At 41.0% G+C, this 22,902-nt stretch overlaps 1 protein-coding gene across 1 annotated transcript in view; it reads right to left on the bottom strand.

The window, feature by feature from the left end:
* Positions 1 to 22,902, bottom strand: part of CNTN3 (contactin 3) — a 349,250-nt gene that overhangs the window by 55,032 nt on the left and 271,316 nt on the right. The window contains exons 7-8 of the mRNA XM_014517467.2: positions 1,528 to 1,731; positions 1,080 to 1,182 (exon numbers count right to left, since the gene is read on the bottom strand). Coding sequence (XP_014372953.2) covers positions 1,080 to 1,182; positions 1,528 to 1,731 — 307 coding nt within the window. The remainder of the gene's footprint in view (positions 1 to 1,079; positions 1,183 to 1,527; positions 1,732 to 22,902) is intronic.

Genomic DNA, 22,902 nt, shown 5'->3' with positions numbered 1-22,902 from the left:
AGGAACAAACTCAATACTTAACTCTTGATTCAGATTCCTTAAGTGAGCTCAGAGCCTGTTAGGCAGTTGTTTGATGCTAAGAGCATGCATGCAGATCAACAGAAAACCGAAGTCATGGTGGTGATAGTGGCCAGCACTATTTATGTTTTTACATTCAACATTCATTGTTGCACAATGCATAAATAGTTCTGGCAGTTGGGGCTGCAACTCAAGACTCTCCCTTCCAGTGGAGCGCCACAGCTACTAGGTTACAAAGTCACACTCCTTCTCATTTGTTCACCTTCTGGCCTCATAAATCCTTCTCAGTTGGCCAACCTTCCCAGAAGGGGCGGTGGGGACTCCGTCACTCAACCTAATGTAGAGCTAGGTGGTCATGGCACTGCCCTGGAACATGGAAGATGTGTATGTGTTTAATTCCCCTCAAAGTGAGGAGAGCCTTGAAACCAGGCCTTGTACACAGAGGGTGCACCTACACGAGATGCTTGCCATGCAGTGGCCTAATAGCACTGTGCATGCCAGTCAAAAACTGTGCTAATACACTACTGAGAGGTCTTATTGGGCTACTGTGCAGTGTCACAAAAAAACTCCATGCACCAACACTACTGAGCAGTAACTGTAGTTACTGCACATTTAGTTAGTACTAAACTAACTAAGTTTAGTACTAAGTTTAGTACATTAAGTACTAAACTTAATACTAAGTACTAAGTACTAAGTACTAAACTTAGTACTAACTAAGTTTAGTACATTAAGTACTAAACTGAATGTGCAGCAACTACTGTGCATTAATGAACATGTAGACATGTCCACACAGTAGCAATAGATTGAGTAAGTTCAATGTCCCATTGTAATGATTTAGTTCAAGATACCTTGCAGTCGCATTTAAATTGTGGTATTGCCTGCATGCATTTTGAATAAAAAATACCATTTTTTTAATTGCCTTATGTCAACAACTGTGAGGGCCAAATAGGAACAGCAAACAAATGATGCCCAGAAGGATTATGGTACCTCCTCACCTGCTGTCTGATTTAACTGTGGCATTCCTAAGGACTGCAAGGTTAATGAAGCACGCAAGGACTTACTTTCCCAGGGCAAAGCATTCCAGTTTCACCGTTGAACCTTTAGCTGCAGGCAGTGTCTCAGGAAACTGAACTTCTATTTTAGGTTCATATTCACCCATCACACCTGTTTATTACAATAAAGGAAAAAGGCCAGTCATTTTTATTGGTAATGCTCTTCCGCCATTTTCAGCATTACATCAAGTTTGGTTCAAAGTAGCCACACATCCAATGCACACTGCTTAAAAAAACAACAACTGGGGAGCCAATGCATGCTTCCAATGACCCATGGGAAAAAATTCTTTAGGTGTACAGTAGTTTATAGTCAGCACAAATTGTTTGATTAGTAACTACTATTCTTAAATATGGTGACATTGCATCATGTGCAACAAACATGTATTGACCAGCAGCTCTATAAGCACAGTTGAAGTTAGCAGTTTTAATGAGAACCACTAGAAGAACAAAGTCCTACCATCAGTGCGCAGCACCAGAGGAGTCGGGGAACCAAGCACCCTGCTGTTCGTTACGGTGCTGGTCACCACGCAGGTGTAATTTCCTACATCTGAGGGCTCCACTTTGGCTATGTAGAGATGCCCCGTCTCTTGGGACACAAATCGTCGACTGTCCTCTTGCACAAACGATGGATATTCATTGAAGATCCATGCAAACGACAGTACTAAGGTGTGTTAGAAAAAGAAATTGGTAAGCAGGATCATCAAGGCGCTAAATGACTTTTATCATTTCTATAGAACTAAAAGGCTATTATAAAGAGCCTCACAACTTATTGTCCATCACCACAAATATTTCTATGCCTGGATGTAGGGTAGAGTCTTAATATAATTATTTACACTTCAGTTTAGACTAACTATATATATATATATATATATACACACACACACACACACACATATATATATATATATGTGGGCATGTCTACATGTCACACACACACACACACACACATATATATATATATTATTAGCCTGTTCCTCATCATATATATATTAGCCTGTTCGTCATCTATTAACTGCTATTAACTGCTTTAGGTACATTGTGTATGAACTGGTACTATGAACTACTCCATGACTGTAAATGCTTTTACAAGTGGAGGCTCATATGATGTTTCTCCCTTAGCTTTTGGTGAACTCTGAGTACCAGGAATATACGCACTTACAAAGAGAAGTAAAAGGGATTCAGCATAAGCATATACATTTAGGAAAAAAAAATATAAGTATCTACATATTTAAATAATGCCGGAGAACAAGTGTTTTAAGAGCAGCTGATTCTCCTGTTAGTCTTTGCTTCTCAATGACCTGGAATGTATGGAAGGAGAAATAGCAATCACAAGAAAAAAGAAAACAAAAACAGCTCAACAGTGGAAATATTGTTCATTCAGTAACGTACAAAACATGGGCCAGATACTTAACAAAAGTAAATTGGCATTGTTTTATGCAAATAAAAAAAAAATGTTAATTTACATTAGCTAAAAATCTGACCCAACTACCTCTTAACTAGAGAATACCCACTTGTTGAATAGGCGAGACAGAGGGCTGGTAGAGCTGGCAGTTTGAAAAGACTTTTTTTTTTATACCAAGGTGCACAAATTTGATGTGGAATTGCCCACATTTTCAGAGTAACTTTAAAGATGAGCTGCATTTTAAGGAATAAATTTAAACCCAAGATTAGATCTGACAAAAATTACAATTACAATGTAATTCACTTTTACCGATCACTGCTCATAGAGAACAGGCAGCTGTGTAAGAAATTTCACTGTGCAAAAGCTATTTTCCTATGTGAGCTGCTGTGCTTGCCTTTCACCCATATCCATCAGAATCAGAAAAGGAATTATTTTTTTTAATGATGTTCCAGGCAAGAAATAGTTTTTTACCCTCCTGAATGCTGCTCACCTTTTTTTTTTTTTTTTTTTTTAAATGGACAGCTTCTGTAAGTGCTAATTAGAGTCAATTATAGTTTGATTGACCTGTCTTGGTATTAAAATATCTTGCAGCTTTTTCTTTGCTCTTTCAAAATGGAAATTATCCCTTTCTGCACATGTCAATTTGGAAGGCCATAGTTGTGGAGAAAGTTAGAATGGGAATTTTATATAATCCTGATTTTGAGGATGTGCACAAGAAAACAGGGAATCCACAGCACAATGTCACAACATTTAAGATGATGTGCATGGGAAAACTTGCAATAAAAGAAGTGATTAATATATTTATAGACTGATTAATTCAAAGGCAACATCAAACTATGGAAACGTCATAATTAAGTTAAATGTCTTTTATTACTGTTTAAACTCCTTTCATTAGCAAAGTCATAGCAAACATTAACAGCTGCACCTTTGCTTTCTGTTGAGTCTAAATTAATTTGCAAACATTTGGCCTGTGTTATATTGGGATGTGTTTGTTACTGGAAATATGTAGCCAAGAGTCCGAAAAAACCCTTTAGTCTCTTTAGACGATACAAAAGTTTGTTTAAGAGCTTTCTCTTTTTCAGCACAGTCCTGCTGTGTGAAATTAAACCGATATATTTGTTTTAGTGTTCCTAAATGGGCACGCTTATGCCAGTATAAATGTCCTCGCAGTGAGGTTTATACTGCTATAACTCTATTAGTATATCCGGTCAAACTTTTCTATATAGCCGAATTCAAAAGACAAAGATACAATTTATTTTAAAGGGAGCATTACTGGATGAAATCCTATGAAGTGTGGCATGGAAGAAGTCAGATTAGATATGTATATATTCAAAGTTCAAACTAGCCTACAAGAGCCTAACTCTGCTCTCAAATGAAGCCAATGGGAGTTTTACCAAGGAACTGGAGCTCCTTAACAATGAATACTTTCAAAAAATGTCCCCAAAATGTATTAGATAATTGTTCTGTAAGACAGAAATACCTCTACACCTACCTGGTATTCAGAGTCCTATAGGATAAGTGCAGCAGTCAACCTTAACAAGAGATGCATAGTGGAGGAAGGAGATGGGGGAAGCATTGTTATTATAACGTGTTAAATAAGTCCATGCGTTCCCCACCTTCATATGTTAATAGTGTAACTATAAATACTGGTAGGTTCAACAAGTGCTGGCTGTACGAGGCCATTAAAGGGATTTCTACCTAAAAGAAAGGTAAATGGAAAGCTTTTCTGGAATTCAAATACTCTGTGCAGGAGGAGCTTTGGCTGAGTGTCTTTGGGAAATGGTGGGCGAGACATTGCTCAGAGGAGAATGAATAACAACGTAACCTTAAGCGAAGACAGAAGGCAGCATCAATGCATCCTGAAACTTATTTTTGTATTTATTTGTGCATTTTTTATATGCCTGGTGCATGACCCTAGCAGATGTCTGAACAGTAGGGTTTGGGGTCAGACAGCTAGCTGAAAACAGTATGGAGCAACGAGCAGGGAAACTGTCTCTAGTTGTTGGATTCCTTTTATGTTCACAAAACAGTACTTTGTATAATCTTGGAAACAAACAGAACTACATTAAAGGCACGTGACTTTGTCATTAGTTTTTCCTCCAAACTGGAATAGCCTGCTGGAAATTTGGCCAGCTGTGTGTGTCAAGAGGGTAGTGTTATAGGGCTACAGTAAACCCATACTGTGGAGGGTAGGGTTACAATACGTCTGGCTTTTCCTGGACATGTCCTCTTTTTTGGCCCCCTGTCCTCCATCCAGGTGGGTTTGTAAAATGCAAGCAAGTATCTGGGTTTTTGCTCTGCTTCTACTTTTCTCTGGCACTACCAGTTTAGCTGCTTGGGGCTGGGGGCAGTGGGGAAAGGTGATTGGCTGTTGGGGATCACATGCTCTGCACACCGGTCCTAGCAGCTGCTGACAGGCGAGATTGACACAAAGACACCTGTGAGTTGGGAGTGAGGGGCACGGGCAGAGCTGGGGAGGGAGGGGGCTGAGGGTTGGAAGGAGCACCAGCACAGCTGGGGAGGGAGGGGGCTGTGGGTTGGGAGGAAGGGGCATCGGCAGACCCAGGGGTAGAGTGGGTCAGGAGTGAGAGGCAGCAGCAGGGCTGGGGGGGCTATGGCTTAGAAGTTAGGGGCAGGGGCAGGGCATGGGCATATCATTGCTCCCCCCACCCCCAGGTGTTGCCATATTGCCAGTATAAGGAAAAAAAAAAAAAAAAGGACCTTAGAGGGCCTTACTCTGCCTCCTCACCCACTACAAAGCACCACTTGGAGTGGCAGCATTGGGCCCGTGCTGATTTCATTTCCTTTGCTATCTAAGACAAACAGACATTTGCTTTATGTGAACTACTGAAATCCACTGACATTTATTCCTCAGTACCGTGGCTTTTGAAAGCCACTCTGGCATTTACATATTTTAACAATGACTAGCTTTGTGCTGGGTTGGAACTACATGCAATGTGACCTTTTATGTGGAATGCAGTGATCCTAAGGAGAAAGTGCATCCATTCAACTGAGGGCCCAAACGATGCGAAAAAGGCCTACCCGGTGCAGGCCGAGGGCACTGGAACCTTTCCAGAAGCCAAAGGGTTAGGTCTGTTTATGTATTGTGATGCGTTAAAAAAGGAGAAAACCTTAGTTCTGCTTTGCGCTCACTTTATTTTTTCATTTCCCTTCTTTCTGGGTCTGGTTTTGATGATTTCCTCTCATCTCCCCTTATCTCATTTCCCAGTCTTTTATACCATCTCTTCCTTTACCCCCTTTCCTATTAGGACCTGTGGTAAATTGCCTCACAATCCTTATCTAAAATAGGAGAGAAACCCTGTTTTATTTTTTTCCTCTCCTTTTCTTTCCTTTAATCTCAGCATATAGCTCAATGCTAGAGAAGGGCAAATGGCACAGAGTTTAGATCAGACTCCTCAATTTATCCAGAGTTCAGGAGTGCCATCCTGTAGAATGGAATAAAATGGTGACCTTTCTATAGCTTATTTTTTAAAGCCTCCTCTTCAAGAGCTCATGGAGGACAAAAGTAGTCCTGGAGTACCGGGGAAGGGTAAACACTATGTCTCTCTCTAAAAAGGGGAGAAAAGGGGACCTGGGGAATTACAGACAAGTTAGCCCAACTTTGATTCTTGGAAAGATACTGAAACAAATTATTAAACAATCCGTTTGTAAGCAGTGAGAAGATAATAAGGTGATAAGAAAAACCAACATAAAGTTGTCAAGGACAAATCATGTCAACCAGTAGATATATGTCTAAGTCAGCAAGACTTTTGCTGCAGGCCCACATTGCATTTCAAGCAAAACAGAGAACTACAGCGTAGATAAAACTCCTATAAGGTGCATGCACATGGGTTGAAAGAAAAACAAATGCAAGGGCAATTATCAATGGCTTATTTTCAAACTGGGAGGATATATCCAGTAATGCCCAACAGGGTTTGGTAGCAGAAACTATTTTCATTAATTGTTTGGATGATGTGTAGATTACATGTATATTAGATACCCATTTCTATAATATCGGAGGGCTTGTATTTGGGAGGACAAGATTGGATGATCCTGATATATTCGTTAAAAAGCCTGAAGTCAACAAGATTAAATTCCAGAAAAAACAAGCACAAAGTACTATGCTCTGGATGCATAAAATGGGAAGAATGGACGAGGCAGCACGGCTACAGAAAAGTTCTGGGGATTATGGTGGACTACACATGACATGAGAAGATATCGCAAAAAAGGGAAACATATGAAAATGTGGGAGATTATTTCACTGTACATAGAAATAGTGGAGTTTCAGACAGAGTACTCGTGTGTCTAGTGCTCTAAGATGTAGTTATATGTTAATGGAATGCAGGGAAATCAGAGCAAGTCCAGAAGAAAGCATCACGAATAAGAAGAGATTTAGAAAATATGACCCATGACGAAAAGTTGAAGAAACTGGGTTTGTTTGTCTAGAAAAAAAGAAAAACAAGGTGTCTTTATAAGAGTCTTCGAATATGTAACAGGTTGTTAAAGAAAGACATTGATCTAATATTCTCCATATGTAGTATAAGACAAGAAAAAGTGGCTTAATTAGCAATCAGGAGAATTTAGGTTAGATGTAAGGAAGAATCTTTCTAACTATAAGGATAATTAAGCATTGGAAAAAAGATAATTATGGATACTATGGCCTCCCCATTGTATGCTTTTTTTTCCCCTCCAGAAAATGTTTTGGATATGAATTACTAAGAAAAAAACCCAAAGCTTCTGATATACAAAGGCAATATAAGACCTATTGTTTTAATAGGGATAAAGGCATTTAGCTAGGGTAACAGTAGACCAGCTAAGCATCTCTAGGCAAGCTATTCCCATGGTGATCAATCTTGTAGCCAACCAAGGAGAAGATAAAGTTATAATCTGCCCAAGACCTAAGAGCTTGTAATACAACTTACCAAAAATGGAAAAATACATGCCCTCAGCACAAAGATAAGAGGACAACTGGTGACCACTGACCACAAAGAAGTCTATGGTCTCTAAACCCAGTATAGTATAGAATTTAATAGGGAATTTCATAAATATAAAACAATTCTACAGGATGATTCATAAAACTGATAAGAAATTGTTCCAAGTTCTATTTTTTTAAGCAATTAATTTCTATAGGTCTCAATTATATTTCTATACAGGCATATTGATTTCAGTACTTTTAAATGCTATAGGGCTTGTTAAGAGTTTGTAGTGTAGGGCAATTTGTATTTAACAAAGGAAAGAAGTATAAGAAAACTTTTTGGGGAAAAACAAGTTTATTGCAACTTTGTTATTAGATGCTAATTGTATAAAATGTGCATTATAAAACCTACTACCAGTTTGTTTTGTACCAAAACATGCATAAGTTAATTAATATGAATTGTATAGTCATTCTGAATAGTCTCTTTGAATGTGCTTATATCCTTTTAGCTGATACAGAGAAATTCAACACAGCCACCCAACTGCTATCTTTAAAGAAGTGTTGTTTCATAAATGTTTTATTTTTCCCCCCAGAAAAAAGGGTGCTTTCAAGGGAAAAATATGAATCTGGATATTTGGCTTGAAAGCAACAGTCTTGATTCTGCTATGTAGAATTTGACATCATTTGGAATTATTCTTGTGAGTTGCAAGGAGAATCAGTTCAAGTATTTCCCACTTTTATCAGATGTATGGGCAGTCTGTGAGAAAACCCTGAAATAAAGTATACCTTTAAAGACTTAATCCCCCATTCAATATAAATTCTCATTGATTATTTAAAAAAAATGGAGTACAGCCCTTCTTTCCCAGAGCCCCATAACCAGTATTTCATTTTATATTTACACTGTCTAACAAAATTGTATTCTTATCTTCCAAATAAATTCATATTAAACAACTTGTTCTGTGACTTATTATGTTTACTCCATTTGCCTTTTCCTGCTCTTAGTGTGCCCCGAGGGGCAGAAAATTGCTTCTTTTCTGTCAATTACATTTCTTGAGTTGATTTTCTGTTATAAATGAAAGTAATGAGCTTTTTAGGTTTCCTCGGAGAGCCAATTCTCTGCCTTCAACTGTGTACTTTTTGTTTCTTTGTTGAGACCAGGAGGTACATGAGATATTTGGAATTATAGCTATTACTCTTTTTATCTTGGTTGATTCCTCTAAAATTATTTACATGGCAATTCAGAAACCCCACTCAGAGGTCAGGTCCCTGTAGTGTTGGTGACTGCCTATGTACATACATATACACACACATATATATGTATATGTAATACCTATTATGGAGGGTGAGTCCCACTGATTTTCAGGAGTTTCTTAGTTGCTTTTGGAAACGAGACAATTTTCTTAGGGTTCATCCACATGGTAAATTGACTGTGCCCTGAAAAAGGCTGCGTTACTCTGGTAGGCTGCCTGCTAAACTGGTCCAATCGCTGAGATTGGTCTAATTAACATTGAGTACATCGACATGTCCAATTAATGGGGCTGAATAAACTCTGGTACAGTTTGTGGCAGAGTTTATTGCTCCTGGGCACAGCTTTTACACATGCACCCAGGGCTGCAACTGTTGAGCCGGGGGCTGCAGCCTCAGCTGGCAGAGGGTCCCAGGGGTCAGCCTGCCAGCCCGGGGCTGCTCCAACCTGCCCCATGTGCTGTGGAGGGGCTGGATGGGGCACAAAGGTGCTCCAGTGTGGGGCTCGCCAGCGGGCAGCCTCCGCACCGAGGTACCCTCATGCCCCATCCAGCCCCATCAGCATCTACATTTGTACTGCAGCTGTGTAAATAACTTCACCAGGGGATCGCACTTGTATCTGGTAGTACTATCCGATGGTGAAGTTAACTAGTTTACTCCATCCAAATAATGCTGCACATGTAGACAGTGACGTTTTACTGTGGAGCTAATTAGTCAAGCGCAGTAAATGTCTCATGTAGACACGCCCACTGTCTCTCCAGAGTGACAATAAGCCCATACAAAGTTTGCTGTAGCCATGATGGTCCAGGAATTATGTGAGAGGGGAAGATTTTTTTCAGGTGATATCTTTTATTAGATCAGCTGCATAGTTGGGATACTTGGACAAGTTTTTGAATGCAAAACATTCTTCTTCAGGTGATCTGCTAAGTCACCTACTTCAGGGGAACTGAAGAAGAATGCCTTGCATTACGAAGTTTGTCAAACTTTCTCAATTGATGCAGTTTGTTGGATAAAAGAGGATTTTTTAGGGTTATATCTTTTATTGGACCATCAGGAGTCTTAGTGAACTACTGGTTTAGGAGGCAATGCATCTGGAACAGCAGAGGATGCTTGAAGCTGCTGTTGTTACACATGGAAGTTGCAGATGTTGCCTTACTCACTTAGTCACCTTCGAAAAGGTTACCCTCACTCATATCACATGTCATGCTCTTAGGACATGCACAGACTGATGACTAGAGCTTAACCGAACTTTTCATTTCCTTTTATTTATTTATTTATTTTTTGCAACGAGTAAATTTAAAAAATGCAGTTTCAGGGGCACTGGATCCAATGACAAATGTGAGCAGAATTGTTCCAGTGATGAAAAAGACATTCAGAAAAAAAAATCATTGAGATGTTTACAAAACACACTAGACTTCCTGCTTTGAAATGGCCTTTTGAGTTTTAAACTGCCCTAAATTTAGGCAGGAGTTGTGTGTGGGGGGGGGGGTAGGGGAGAAGGGGAAGAGGGGCTGAGCAATCCCAAAGCAAACTGCAATGTTTCCTTTTGGGGTGGACAGAAGATTTTGGAACTCGACTGAAAAGAAAAGTTTTCAGTTTTTGTTAGCTGATGGCAGGGTAGATTTGCACTTTATAGACTAACTCACTTGGAGACATATACAGCATAAGCTATTATAAGCCTGAGCTCACTTTAGTCTAGAAGGCACAAATCTACCTTATCTTCTGCTTGATTTCAGACTAATATGTTTAACTACTACTCTTTTTTTTCCCATCAGCTTGAAACAATTCCCACCCCCAATGCCCTCTTCTCCCTCAATTCAACCACTGAACCAAGTAATCCATTAATCATACAGCTTTGCTGATGGCCCTAGCTTTACATTATACTGTAGAGGACTGAGACCAGAGACATGCTGTCATCTCTTACCTCCACCTCTACCTACTCTAAAAAACTGGCTACAAACATCTAAAAAAGATCCTGGGCCAATTAATCGGAAGTCACAGAACAATAACATAATTATAACTGGAGGCTTAGCAGTCTGGGACAGGCAGACATTTTGAAGTTCCTTCTTGGAAGTCTAGAGCTCTGGAAAGGTGCCATGACTCTTGAGGGGGCAGTAACAGTGTAAATAGGAGCTTATGTGTAACAAACCCAAAAATGAAAACTTGCCTATTTTTTGTCCAGTTTGATCTCAGATTCTGAGAAACGTGACTGAATATGGGATAAAAAAAATCTCTTATATAAAGTAATATCTATATATATATATATATATATATACACACATACATATTATATCTCAAATATTATCTGAGATCCTCTTATGTACTATAAAGTAGACATAACTATTTCCTTTTAAGTTTAGCCAGTTAATTAATCAACTATTGATTGATACTTTGTGCATCTACACATTCATTACTGTGCTGCAATTATGGTGCATTAAATTAGTTATTACGGGTCCTACCTTAATGCATCATAATCAGCACTACTGAGCAGTAGCACTGGAACACGTGTTAAGTGATGCTAAGGTGCAGTAGACTAATTCTACTGCACCTTAGCTTTTGCTGTGACATGGTGTAGAATTAGTCTACTTTTGCTGTGACATGGTGTAGACATGGCAATAGAATTAGTCTACTGAGCTTCTAGTGTCTCATGTATTTTTCTTGTATGTAGACATCACTATGCTCACTTCCAACTTATCTGCACTGAGACACTTGGGAAAGTTAAAGCAATGTAACTAATGTGTGAAGTGAACGTACATAAGTTGAATAACAATGGGGGAAGTTCCCTGTGGGAATTCTTTTTCAAAAGTAAAGTGGTCTTAGTTGCCTGTAACTTAATCCTCAAGGGTAGGGACAGACATTACGCATAAACCAGTCTAAGTGATCAGAAACTGGTTTAAACCTATAACAGAACAGAACATAAACCAGTTTGAAAATAGCTGAAACTGGATTGAGATAAACTTGGTTGAATATAGTATCAGACTTAACTGTTTTGGGGCAAACTGGTTTATGCAATGCCTGTCCCAGACCCCTTCCTGGTTTAAGCTAAATCAATCAGATTCCTCCAGCATCCCAGATGCTTTGCAACTCTGGAAAGGGCTCTGCTCTCTTCTCCAGCCCAGCAGAGCTGGCCCCTCCCCTCTGCTCCCTGGCTGCAGCTCCAACAGAGACTGGACTTATAGTGGCATCTGCCTGGCTTCCTCCTTCTTCTCCCTCCTCCCCCTCACCACTCCCTGCTCAAGCAAGGATTCCCCCCTCCCCTCTGCCTTACGGAGACACCTCAGTATTAGCTAGCATACCACATGCTGGCTACAGTCCATGCCATGGGAGATGGGACAAAGGCAGACAGGACACTGTCAGCTTAAGGCTTTTTGGAGCTAATCAACAGGTAGCTGGTAATGTCCCTCCATTCCTTCTTTGGAAAAAGCTGTTTAAGAAGAGTGTGTACTAATGACAGAGACTGTTGTTTTCTTAATGGGCTGATAAACATTGAGTTAGGGGTGATAGACGCTGTTATCAACTCTCTGCTGGGCTGGTTCGGGGGAGGGGCGGAGGGACCACTCCTTATTTAGACTATCCTGCCAGGGCCTGGCCACATGCCCTTCAGCTCAGATAGATAATTCAATCATGGCTATTTCACTTGGTATACAGAATAAACCTCATAAATACATTATAAAGATACAGAAATGATAAAGTTTAGTCCACTTAGTTTTTTCACCTTCTTCAAGATAGGAACTACCCTATTGAATCAAACTGATCCATAGCCTGATAGTCAATCTAGGCCAGTCTCATGTCTTTGATAGTGACCAACACCAGGTTCTTTGGTGCAAGAAATCATGCAGTCAGCAGATCTGCTCCTCATGAAGTTTATGTTTTAATCTCTAATTTGCCCCCCAAAAATCTAGATTAAACCATGACAAAAAAATTAGAAATTATCTTCTCTCAAATCACTGTGCTAATATTAACTATTATAACCCTGGATAATCTTAACATCAATATATTAATCCCACTTTAAATTCAGCTATATATTTTACTAGTTAAGTAAATCCTGAATCTCTAACCAATAGCTGAAACTCAAAAATGTGAGTAGATCTAACTCTGCAATTTGACCTTTTAAGAGGTCAAATCACATATCAGTGGTTGTTCAGATGCTCTCACAGGATTTAGGATGTCAAGTCTATAGAATAGATTTTTATTTCAGGTGCTTTCACCAGCATGGTATCATGACACTGTGCTTCAAGAATGAATAGAGAAGGTTTCAAAATGCATCAGTATGTTACAATGCAGGCTGTAGTAGGCATTTGGAAACAAAACATAACACATGGCAAGGAAGCATTCAAACCTTAGGGAATAGCAAACTTCACTATTTATTAGAAAGCAAACTAGACATGGTAGAAAAATCAGGTCAATCCTGACACTTTTTCCTGACTACAGATCCTCCCATCTCCATGTTTGTCCCTTAACACTTAGCAGATGTTTTGCTGATGTTAACTGCAAAATAATCACAGTGTTAACTAGAGAAACGATAGGAATCAGATTTTTCATGGAAACTAGCAGCTCCAACTGAAACAGAAAACAAAAAATTTCAAGGCTAATTCTCTTTTTGAGTTACTGGACATAATGTTGATGGCATACTACTGACATGAAAGAAACTGCGACTTCTGTGTGTTTCTTGGAAGTCATTAAAGGATTATTCCCCAAATATAAAATTGTAGATGCAGGCACAAAGGAAAGTTATATACTCAAATATTAGATGCTCCTTCTCCCCAACTCCCCTCCCCCACAACACACAGGGTATTTAGAACTTAATTACATGTGACATCAAAATATAGTTTAAATGCTGAAAATCCCCATGAAGGGCACAGTTGTTACCACTAATAAGTTTTTCTAAGATACAGTACTAGGTCCTCCCATACAGTTTTTCTTAAGGATGTGTGGAACTTGCCTGAAGGGATAACACCACTTGGTCTGCATATCATCTGGAAAGCCTTTTGTGACAAGGAGACACTCACTGTCACTAAAAAAGAACCTGCGGCATGTTGTGTGCCCATGAAGATCTTCCATTCAAGATCTGGTACTGTGCTCTTGAGCACCTGTGACTCATGACTGACAAATCAAAATGGATTTGACTGGAAACAGAATCTACAAATTTCTAATCTGGTGGTGGATCCTGACATGTTCATACACACGGTTATTTAGCAACAGTAAAGCAAAATGGACACCCCCTTACAGATGCTAAACATTAGGCTTGTGCAAGTAGGCAGCTATTCGATCCAGCTTCGGACCCAGCCACTTCGGATGCCAGGGATCTGATCTGGAGCTCCAGCCCGGGTTTCTGCTTTGATCCAGCCGAAGCGGCTCTGAAGCTGCGGAGCCGCCTTGGAGATCCGGCCATAGGGTATAGTGGGAAATCAATGAAATATCTATAACTTTGTTGTATTTTGTCTGATTTGGATTAAGCTTGCAGGGGTGGTAGCCTCTGCTGAGAGCATGGAGCCTGCCAAGTTTAAAGATCAGTGCAGGGGTTCAGGGGGAACTGTACCCCAAATTCTTGAAAGCAAAACTCATGTCACATGTACGTGTTACACCACAGGGGGATGAAAACTGCAGGGATGGTGGCCCCTGGTGCGGCCACAAAGCCTGCCAGCTGTCGAGGAGATTGGTGTAGGGGTTCTGGCGCCCTGCACCTCTAGCTGCTGACAGACAAAACTCATGTCATGGGTGCTTGTGCAACCGACTGTCTCTGTCTTGGGGCAGTTGATTGTCTGTATTGATTCTTTCCTCTCCTTAGCCTGGTTTTGTAGGTGCTAATTGATGGCAATTAACTGGCTATATTAGCTAGGTCCTGTGCATTGAGCTGGTCCCTGAGGGAATCATGATTGATTGGTATAACTGGTAACACAGTAGCTTAGCAGCCAAGCCTCCAGTAGTGCCCCCCTGACCCCAGCCCCAAGATAGATACAGCTGCAGAAGCACCCATGTCACAAGTTTTGCCCGTCAGCAGCCAGAGGTACAGGGCCCCAGAACCCCCGCTGCACCTATCCCCTTGACAGCTGGCAGGCTTCATGGCCGCAGCAGGGGCTAGCATCCCTGCAGCTTTCAACATGCTTCCCCTTCACACACAGTGTCACCCACATCACGAATTTTGCAGGGCTACCGCCCCTGCAAATTTCATCCAAATCAGACAAAAAACAACAAAGTTATAGCTATTTCATTGATTCCCCATTATACCCTATTGCCAGATCTCCAAGGCAGCCCCAAAGCTTTTCCGAAGTGCTTCAGAAAGCCTAACAAAGCCAGTGCTTCTATCTGGACATGCTGCATTGGACACCGAAGCACGGTCCGAAGCCTTGCACAGCCCTACTAAACATAGTTTAAGGACCATCTAGAATGAAATATCCAGCTCTGAACTGGTGAACCAAACATGAAGGCTAAGGCCAAAATCACCCAGTTTTGCCAACTCTACGAATATACACAATTTCATATAGTTCGGCAATAGGGTAAGAACAGGCTTGTGATTAAGGCATCAGGGTTTAATTATGACTAAAGCTGCCCTTTGAGTGAAAATGGGAAAGCTATGTACCTTCCCAAAACAGGACTGCTCTCTTGAAGCAAGATGTGTATTTTATGGCCATAAGGATATGGATAAATATCCAGCAGATGAAACAGGATCTGGGCCTAGAAATATATGGAGAAATCCTATGGGGATAGGTGGAGAGAATAGCTGTACTGTACCTCTGCTTCACTGAAATAAATTAAATTTAAGGAGTTTGTTTGGGGTTTTTTTTTTTGAAGCCTAACAGTCAAAACTATCTGTATAACTCTTATTTTGGTTGCTTTCGTATGCATTTTAGTGTATGTACATTATTAATTGAATGATGGGAAATTCATATCTGATGAACCTGAGAACATGAAATAAGGGGACTGAAACTCATTTTACCCTGGAGTGGTACAAAACATTTTGATTTGAAACTAATGTAAACCATTAATCTTTTTGGCATAAAAGGTGAATTATGTTGCAGATAAAATGTAAAAGATGAATTTTCAGCATGCTGTGCATGTAATTAGGCATCCAACTCTGATAAAAGGGGGGGAAAAAACCCTAAAAATCTATGCAAAAACTACCCATAAAATATATTGCAAGTTTAACCTTACACATCTTAGTAAGGATACTAAAATGCAGGTGGTTTGGTTGTCATTAAGTCTTCTGCTGTAGACTTCAGCTTCATTTCCACTTAAAGAGGCCTCGACGAAGCTCCTAGTCAGACTTTGAAATGAACTGGGAAGATGTGCAAAGAAGCGTGGGTTTGTTTTGACCAGCTAAATGGCAGTGTTAGCCACCCTTCTAGCACTTTTCCACTTTCCCTTGATGGCTGTAAATAGGCTAGACTGATAGAGCAGCTGGTCGGCGGCTATTCAGGGGAGGAACCGGGAAAATCGGTACTCACAAAGATCTAATGCTTTGGTTCCTGCTAAAAAGTAAACCCCCTAGGGGAGCTGGAGGAATATATAAGGAATGGGTTGCAGTGTAGCCTCATGTTTTGCCTAAAATGTGCCACCATCTCCCTACTTTCACCCAGGGCCAGACACAGGCATGGGCAAACTGGGTGGCCACCCAGGGCCCAGACAGAAAGGCGGTCCCAAAAATGGTAATGTTAAAAATGATTATCATCATTATCTCTGGCGAAGCGGGGCCTGGTACTAAAAGTTTGCCCACAGCCATTAGGAGCCTAGGCCTGGTGCTGCCTTCACCCACACTCATTGAACTGGGAGGCAACTTTCATATCTGAGCTACTGCAGTAGCAGGACTAATTCTTAGAAACCCTTGGAAACCATTAGACCTTCAGCAGATGTACATACAGTGCTTAATTTTAGGAATGCAAAGACCTCCAGTGATGTTCGCAACCCTCTGCAGGATACAGGGACTTGGCTGGTCTACTTATACAGACACATGGCTTGTTTAATTATTTTGTTTGTGATGGTAGTACTTAAGGACCAGGCACAATCAAGACTCCAATGTGCTCGGTGCTGTACCTGCACCAAGCAGCAATCAACTAACTTGCAATGTAAACAGCCAAGGCAAAGAGAGGATGGATGGGCAAGGGATAGCTGCAAGCATCCTGTTATTAGGGGCAGGCCAGGAGCGGGGGATTTACTAAATAGAAAGACAAGGGAGGGAAGTGGAAAAGCAGGGTTTTGGAGACTCGGGGTTTGGAGAAGGCATCCGGTCAGCACTGGAGACAGACTGTCCAGAGTGAACACCGAAAAGGAGCTTGATGACACATGCAACAACTATCGGACTCTGTTATAAAAGCTTCTGAGACAAGTCGGTATCCGCTTTGCTGGAGAAGACAGATGTACCTAGCTATGAACTGAAGAAAAATGAGGCAATCCCCAGAGTAATAATATATACATGACCCCCTCTCCCCACACACACATGCGTTTTCTAAAATGCTTTTGAAGCACAGCACGTGACTGCAATGCACTTTGAATCAATAGGTTTCTAAGCTTGCCCTCATGGTGTGCTGATCTATGGGAACTGCCTTTTTATTCATTCAGAACATTTATTAACGCAACCTGCATGTAGCTCAAGGTAAATACAATTCCACGCAGCATAACCACTTGGAAAAAACAGCCTGCCAATTCATCGCCACTTAGTCTCCTCCTCCTCTTCCAATGCACATGGGATTTGATAGTTAACAAGCATTAGGTTCAAACTGAATGCCCCAAACAACATCCTTTTCTTGTATTTTAACATAAGAAACAGATCTGCGAGTTTTCAGCACTTCTGCTGCACTCATTTAGATGTAGGCTGGGAGTGAAAAATCCCAAAGCGGGATGAAACTTGTGACCTTGTAATATAAAAGTGCTCCTTAACTGACAGGTTAAATGTTCCTTGCTGCTGTGAGAGAAGCCAAGATGCTAATGAAAAGGTCTAACAAAATGCTTTTATACATTTGGGTTCCACTGTTGAATAAAAACCCAATTTCATTTACCCCGTAGCTGTGAGGACATGATGGATTAGCTTCTCTTTATCATATTTCTGAACTAATTGTTTCAGACTAGCAACGTCGTTCAAAATGTACTGGCTCTGATCAAATTATTCTTACCCTAAAAGTGTGCACAAAAGTAAGAAACTGCTTTGGGAAGCAGTATTTAAACACATACCCATTAGCCATACCCATTTCGAATGACAAATTGTTCTTTTAATCACCTCCCTAGAACTTTACATTTAATTGCTCGGAGCATTTTTTTTTTTTTTTAAACAACGCTGTTGTGATTTTTCAATGGTTGAAAGTATTTTAAATTGCTTCCTGCCTATAATTTTCAAGATAAAAGACAATAGTTTGGATTATTTCTTAACTAAAACACATCTGAATTCTTATGAATGTTAAATGTTAGTTGTAAAAACTAATGAAAAGTACCTAAGGCTACATTTTCAAAGTTATGTAGTAGAATATAATAGGACTTAGATGGTAATCTTCATTTAATAATCTTAAACTGATTTAGTAAAACCCTGACAGACGCTGCTATAGTCCTCAGCAGTAACTGCTGTCCTAATGGGGGGAGTGTGGGTAGTAAGTTATGACGTCTTGAGTTTTCCTACAGGTTGGTCATTGCAAAACATGAGACTAAGACATTAGAGGTGCAAAGGATTAAGGGATGTTGGTCAGAAAAGCTGGGATGGAGGGGGCTGGGGGGAAGGTCCCTTCTCCCTTCAGAAAGAAAATCTGGGGCAGATAAGAGCAGAGGGCAGGGTAGGAGAAAACAGTTTTTATCTGAACCTGTTGCGTACAGGCATCTTTCCTCTCCATTTCCCAAACTCTCCCCCTCTAGTTCTTATTCTAATGGTTTCCCTTATTGTCTCTCTCATTCTTCCCCTGCCCATCTCCAACAAAATGACCAAGGATCAACCTGGCCATAGCCTCAGACCTCTTCCACCCTCCCGTATACACACCATGAGGGGGCACAGCATCTCGTTCTCCTCCCACTGCTCAGAAACCACCCTTCCCCTCTCCTGAGCTGGGAAAGGCTTGGAAGATGCAGGTGGAAAGGACTAGGGTGGTTGTTAGGCAGACCTGCAGTTTGTCTGTTTGAGTAACCAGGATCCAAATATATATCCCCTTCTGACTGCTCCCATAGAATTAGATCCAGAGCAGATGGTGATCCCTGTGGTGTGCAACCTCCTTCAACCGGGATGACGAGGTCGAATGGTCACAAACTACTTTCAGGCTGGACATAAGGAAGAATTTCTTTACAGTCCGAGCCCCCAAGGTCTGGAACAGCCTGCCGCCGGAGGTGGTTCAAGCGCCTTCATTGAACACCTTCAAGATGAAACTGGATGCTTATCTTGCTGGGATCCTATGACCCCAGCTGACTTCCTGCCCTTTGGGCGGGGGGCTGGGCTCGATGATCTTCCGAGGTCCCTTCCAGCCCTGATGTCTATGAAATCTATGAAACTATAAGGGGGCTGCACAGGGGTGGGCAATTATTTTGACTGGGGGGGGCGCTTAAAGACTTGTGGTGAGCTGCTGGGGGCCACAAGGGTAGCCCTTCCCCTTGATCGGCATCTTGGGATCACAAGTCCCACACCTAACCCCTGACCTTTGCCATCGGAAGTCTCCTACCCCTTACCCACAGAAGTACTCCGGGGGGGAGGGGTGGGGGTTGCCATCTTGGAAAAAAACCAAAAACAAATCATATACTAAAAATCAAACATCTACTATAACATATTTTAATTTTATTTAAAAAATATGTTTGTCCCTATTTACATGCGCTTCCATAGTGTGTATAGAGGTGATTGCATAATAGCTCAAAATAAAGTCTTACTGGTGTGTGGGGGTGTGTGTGTGTGTGTGTGTGCGCGCGAGCACACGCACACACGTGTATAGGATCTATTGTGAGGGGGTGGGGTTTGTAAAGGGGTATGGTCTATAATAACGTGTTACAAGGACTCTTGCTAGGGATCTTTAGTAGGTACCTGGTGCATTTGGCCTCTGAGGCTTTTGGCAGCTGTAAACCAACACAGACTTTTAGAGTGTACTCTAGTTGTACTTAAAATGGTTCTGTATATGCAGGAAGGTAAGAAAACTTGCTTAGAAGGAGGAGAAGATTTTCATATTATCATTTGGGTCTTGATGTCAGGGCTTGAAGAAGAACATCTATGGTGAGAGTCCCCACAAATTTAGAAGGGCTTGCAACACTGAGTATTTACAGGGGAGCTTAGCACCATTAGCTTCTAACACCCTACCTGTCCCAAAAAAGCATCCATTACTATCTACACATGCCTCCCAAACAATGTCTTACAAAACACATGCAAGGCAAACTATCGTATGCTCCTGTGTCCTATGCACTGGGCACCTTATGTCCAACTTTTTAAAATAAATGTAAAAAAATGACAAGTCAAAAGCAAATTCTGAAATCTGCTATGTCACACTCAGAACAGTGCATGGCTGTCTAGTCTGCCTGCATGGTCAATCCTAAATTTGGGCAAGAGATTACATCTTCATATCTGTGTAGGAAATGACTGTCACATGGTGGCACAACTGTGATCCAAATACATAAAGACACTGGTAATGCTTTTGGTCGGCTCTCCCTGCATTTCTGCTCGCTGTAGTTTTGTCAAAAGGAAAAAGTGACAGAGGATTGCATTAGGGCATGGCATGAATGCAGCTAGAATGTGTCTGAGGGACGTTTTCTCTTTGAAGACATTGATTTGTTACTGGCAGGGAGGATAATGCAGTGACAGATAAAAATCATTGTACATTCCAGCTATGAACATCTATTAATGTCCCTTCTTTGGACAAATATAAATGTATATTTGGTCCAGTATAACTTCAGTCCATCGTCTGAAATTTGTGCAGATACTAGGAGGACTGCTACAATATTTATTTTAATAAAGTCCCCAGATTTCTCCGTGGCAGACTCAGACCAGCTCAAGAGTACTCTGGAACCCAGTTCTGAAGGCCCTATGTTTGATTTTTGATTCTTTGAATCTTTGATTTTTATATTTCTGTTTAATAAACACACAAGAATGACCACGCGTGAGTTTTTGTTCTTATCAACTGAGTAGCACCTCACCTCAAGTTTTGCACAGGACAACTATTGCTCACTATGGGCATTTCCCCACAAGCACGCGCATGTGGTTTGTGGCACCGCAGACTGATCTGCGGTACTGCAAACAGCACACATTGCACATGCAGGCGCTTACTGCCCCGCAAATTAGTAATGCAGTGGGTTTTTTAAAATACCGGGTGATCCTGGTGTAAAAAAAACCCTGCCCCAGGATCCCAGGTAAGGTTGCCCGTCTCTGCTTTAAGGGAAGGAGTGGCTGTGAAGGAGTGACCACTTTAAAACTAGCTGAACTTTGACCCTTAGAAATTATATTTAAAATATAATACCTGCATTGTAAATACCATTTGCTTTTTATTCTGGAGTTCTACCTTATGATAACTCAAGAGAAAGATCAGAGTCATCTGACGTGCTACTGATTTGCACTTACTCCAATTGCACTTGGTTTTACAAAACTTTTGAATGTGCAAATACCATTTCCCAACAAAGACACCAAAATATTCTTGGAATAGACTACAAAATGAGAAAGTTTCCACACTATTTTATTCATGAAGAACAGTTTTGTTGCAACTGATGAGTCTCCAAATGGCAATATGGAGACATGAGCATCAATTTGCATGTGGAAATACTAATTTGCAATAGACACGGCATTATTCATTGAAAAATTTGTCAAGCTAACCAGTGAGCAATAAATTATGATCTATTTTAAGTGATCTCATATCATTTCAAACTGGCATGTCAACTGCCTTTAAAATAATAAGCCATGAGCGAGACCGATCACCATCATTCAAATATACTTTCATTTATCAATTAAGATTGCATCTCTCAATGATTGAAGTGAGACTGAGGGCAAATTCTTGCTTGCCTGAATCATGTGACTTCCACCTTTGGTACAGCATACAAATTAAGAATATAGATATCAGCAGCGCCAATCAGAGGGGTGTAAGGCAAACAGGATTTGGCCCTAAAATCTTTAGCATAAGTAGGCAATTGAGCCATTTTATGTTTTAGCAATTCAGCAGTCCAGTGGATTAAAAGAACTGCAATCACTGCTGAAATGCTAATTGGAGAAGGGGAGCAATAGACAGCTCACCCACCAAGTTCATATGCAAGCATATGTCTTGTGATCCTACAGGTATCAGCAGGTTTCTCTTACTGAAGCCATTGCCTGCAAGGCAGAAGCCCACAGGCTAGTGCACAGAACTGTCAATACCTTCTTGTACACATTTGCTGGTTCCATCACGCCCTTGTCACGATAAATAGAGGGAGATAAATAAGAGAATAAAGTTCCCTTGGGTTGCAGAGATGCTCCACATATTAACAAAGTAATTTGTCTAGCTCCAGCAATAAAAAGGTTATGCAGAATTATTGAGACATTGCCATACCCTCCAGCAAAAGAATGAACCTTAAAGCCTGCCTGCTTCATGCCAACACACAATCCTAGAACACTTGCAGGTGAGGGTGGGGTCCTTTAAAAAATAAAAAAGCTAATTTAGAATAAAACCATTTGTACTTTCTGTTTATTGATGAGGCCATGGTCTCCCTGTCCGTAAAGCAGGGAAAACATGAAAGAGCCTACTGAAGAAATACCATGTCCAGTTTTGGGCGCCCCACTATAGAAAGGCTGTGGATAAATTGAACAGAGTCCAGTGGAGGACAATGAAAATGATGAGGGGTCTGGGGCACATGACTTCTGAGGAGATGCTGAGGGAACTGGCCTTATTTAGTCTGGAGAAGAGAAGATCAAGAGGGGATTTAATAGCAGCCAGCAGCTACCTGAAGGGCGGTTCGAAAGGATGGAGGTGGACTGGTTTCAGTGGTGGCAGATGACAGAACAAGGAGCAACGGTCTCAAGTTGCAGCAAGGGAAGTTGAAATTAGATATTAAGAAAAACTCTCATGAGGAGGGTAGTGAAGCACTGAAACAGGTCACCCAGAGATGGTGGACGCTCCATCCTTGGAGGTTTTTAAGACCCGGCTAGACAAAGCCTTGGCTGGGATGATCTAGTTGGGGATGGTTCTGCTTTGAGCAGGGGGTTGGAAAGATGTGACCTCCTGAGGTCCCTTCCAATCCTAATTTTATATGATTTTATGAGACTGCAGCCTCACCACCCTCAGTGACATGGGCTATGTTCAGACACAGAGCTCATATTGAAATATTTGTATTAGCCAGTATCAAATAGGGATTATAGATAGATTAAG

The sequence above is a fragment of the Alligator sinensis genome, unplaced genomic scaffold (assembly GCF_000455745.1).
Source record: "Alligator sinensis unplaced genomic scaffold, ASM45574v1 scaffold121_1, whole genome shotgun sequence".
Lineage (NCBI taxonomy): Eukaryota > Metazoa > Chordata > Crocodylia > Alligatoridae > Alligator > Alligator sinensis.
The sequence above is the reverse complement of the archived record's forward strand: the minus strand, read 5'-3'. Positions and strand labels throughout refer to the sequence as shown.